At 28.1% G+C, this 2,730-nt stretch overlaps 1 protein-coding gene across 1 annotated transcript in view; it reads right to left on the reverse strand.

Moving 5' to 3' along the window:
• LOC125039379 (mitogen-activated protein kinase kinase kinase 7-like) overlaps positions 1-2,425 on the reverse strand; it is a gene marked incomplete in the record, with an annotated part of 225,210 nt that extends 222,785 nt beyond the window's left edge. Inside the window, 2 exon segments of the mRNA XM_047633224.1 lie at positions 1,078-1,167; positions 2,270-2,425. Coding sequence (XP_047489180.1) covers positions 1,078-1,167; positions 2,270-2,344 — 165 coding nt within the window.
• Positions 2,426-2,730: the final 305 nt, after the last annotated feature.

The raw sequence follows: 2,730 nt of genomic DNA on the forward strand, positions 1-2,730 counted from the left end.
ACTATTACTAATGCTGCTATAGGTGCTGCTGCTACTGCGACAGGTGAAATTATAATTATAATAACTATAATAACAATTATTACTAAAACAAAAATAATAATTATCAGTATTACTATTATCATTATAACAATTATAATAGCCTAATGATAATAAGAATAATCATAAAACATCAATAACTACAATAATTACAACAATAACAATAACAACAATAACTATGATTATAATTAAAATGGTGATGATGATGATAATAATAACAACAATAATAACATCAATAGTAATAACAATAACAATAATAATAATAATAATAATAATAATAATGATAATGATAATAATAACAATAAAATAATAATAATAATAATAATAATAATAATAATAATAATAATAATAACAACAACAATAATAACAATAACAATAATGATATGGATGATAATGATAATAATAACAACAAAAACTACAATATCAATAAGAAAAACAATAAAAACAATAACAGTAATAATAATGATAATATTATAAATAACAACAGTACTCCTAATAATCATTGGCATTATCATTATCACTACTAAGATTGTTACTATCATAATTATAATCATCACTATTACATGTCATCATAATCATTATCCTTATACACATAATTCTTATGACTATTATTATTTCATTATAACTATTACTGCTACTGTTAATAATACCATTCTCATTATCATATCAGCTATCATCATTATCAACGGTCTATGATCTTTTTATCAATCCAAGTGACTTCTTCTTTAGCAGATAAGAAACATATGACAACCTGACAATACCTAATGACCAGTTCAATATCTGTTGTTTTAAAATGAACACAAATAAATTTTGAAATATATCTATTTATAATGTGTCTTGAATTCCCAGACTAAATACAAGAAATATTACTTTCAAAAATACATTATTCACTTTCTCAATTTTGATCAATTGCAATAATTATTTCTTTGCTTCTTTACAAATATTAAGTATATAACAATCTACATACAGTGACACAAAGCAAGAGAAAAAAATATGGGTGACTATTAAAGGCTTAAGTTTGATACCGCTATAAGAACATACCTCTGATTCTGTTTCTACTTTCTTAACTGCAACGGTTACACATTTCCACACAGCTTTGTAGACGACTCCGAATGATCCTTTTCCAATACTCTGAAAGAAAAATGGGCAGAAAATGTAACTTTTTCCTCTTATTATGTGCAATTGTATATGCAGTACAAATGGTATCAGATTTCTGAATTATAACAGATAATAACCACTACTCTCAAAGATAATAATGTTAATACTGTTATTATGTATTTTTTTGAAGAATAAAATTACCATATTGACTGTTACTCCCGCCCTCCCAAAATAATGGATATCAAAATCAAAGCTTTTTATTCCCTCTATAACTACTCTCTCATGTGATATTCTACTAGCCTCCAAATTTCATGATGCTGTGAAATTACATCATGTATAAATAGAACATATTTTGCTGCTCCATTCTATCAGAAATACAGCACAAATAAAACATTACCCTAAATTCAAACAAAGGAGGCCAGAGTGTATCTGCCACACACATTCAACTCGATCCCGGAACAAGTACAACTTAATTTTATCAAAGCTATGATAACAGCATCTCCATATATATATCTTCACATCTGTCACAAAATTGGTTATAGATAAACAAAACAGCTATAATATCTGTAAATAACTCATAGCTAAGGTTGACCTATATATGGACAAATTTCCTGAAAACTGTATGGCAGCAAAACCTTATGGCTATTTCTTAAAAAATAAAGTTCAGTATTATTTATCATCAGGTAAAGGTTGTTTGATAATTGCAATGCAAATGGTATGACCTTCATTACGAATTTAATTTCATGGGGGAATTAAGGGTTCAGGAAGTAAAATATATATGTAAGAAAAATACATTTCCTAAATTGGTTTTCAAAAATATGTTCTTCACATTTTTCAATAACTGAAACGAAAACAAAAGGGCTAAAATAACATTACGAAAATAGTCTAAAATAGTAATGTTTTGTTTTCTTCATTCACCTGATCAGATTCTCTCTAAAGTGATATACAACCTGACTAATTGTGCAAACCCGATAAAATCACAAAAGAGAGAAACTTCTACTACAATTTTCAAATTTCCAACTTTAAACCTAACTTCAACAACTCTCCTTCGATATTTTTTTTTTTTTTCTGCTGACCGAATTTGTGTATTAAAAGTCCCTCGACAGGACAAATCGGCATGGAAATTCTCCTTTACCTCTAAAAAGTGGATATCATCCTTATCTATCTCTTCACAGTTCTCGACCTGGTTATCCATGGCAGATATGTGCATCGTCTCAAGTCATTTCTCACGGGGGAAGTTGGAGACAATTTTTGACATAAACAATCGCTCTCCGTAAAACCTTTCCTAAGTATAGATGCCGAAACTACACGATTTCCAGCTGATCATTATAGGGTTTGAATCTTTATACTTAAGTTTGAATCCTATTATTTGGAATCATAAGGGATCGAAGCTACTTTGGTTTCTTGAACTTCATCTCGATTCTTGTATCCGAGAGCAGACGGAAAACAACACAAGGTCGATAAGCGCAAGCAATATTTACAGTTATTTATTTGTTTATTTATTCCCCTGCGTTTTATCGTTATATATCCTTTTTCTTATTTTGATTCTTTATTTTTATTGCTGCTTATCTTTGTATTTAATTATTCCTATACAAA

This window comes from Penaeus chinensis, chromosome 27 (genome assembly GCF_019202785.1).
Source record: "Penaeus chinensis breed Huanghai No. 1 chromosome 27, ASM1920278v2, whole genome shotgun sequence".
NCBI lineage: Eukaryota > Metazoa > Arthropoda > Malacostraca > Decapoda > Penaeidae > Penaeus > Penaeus chinensis.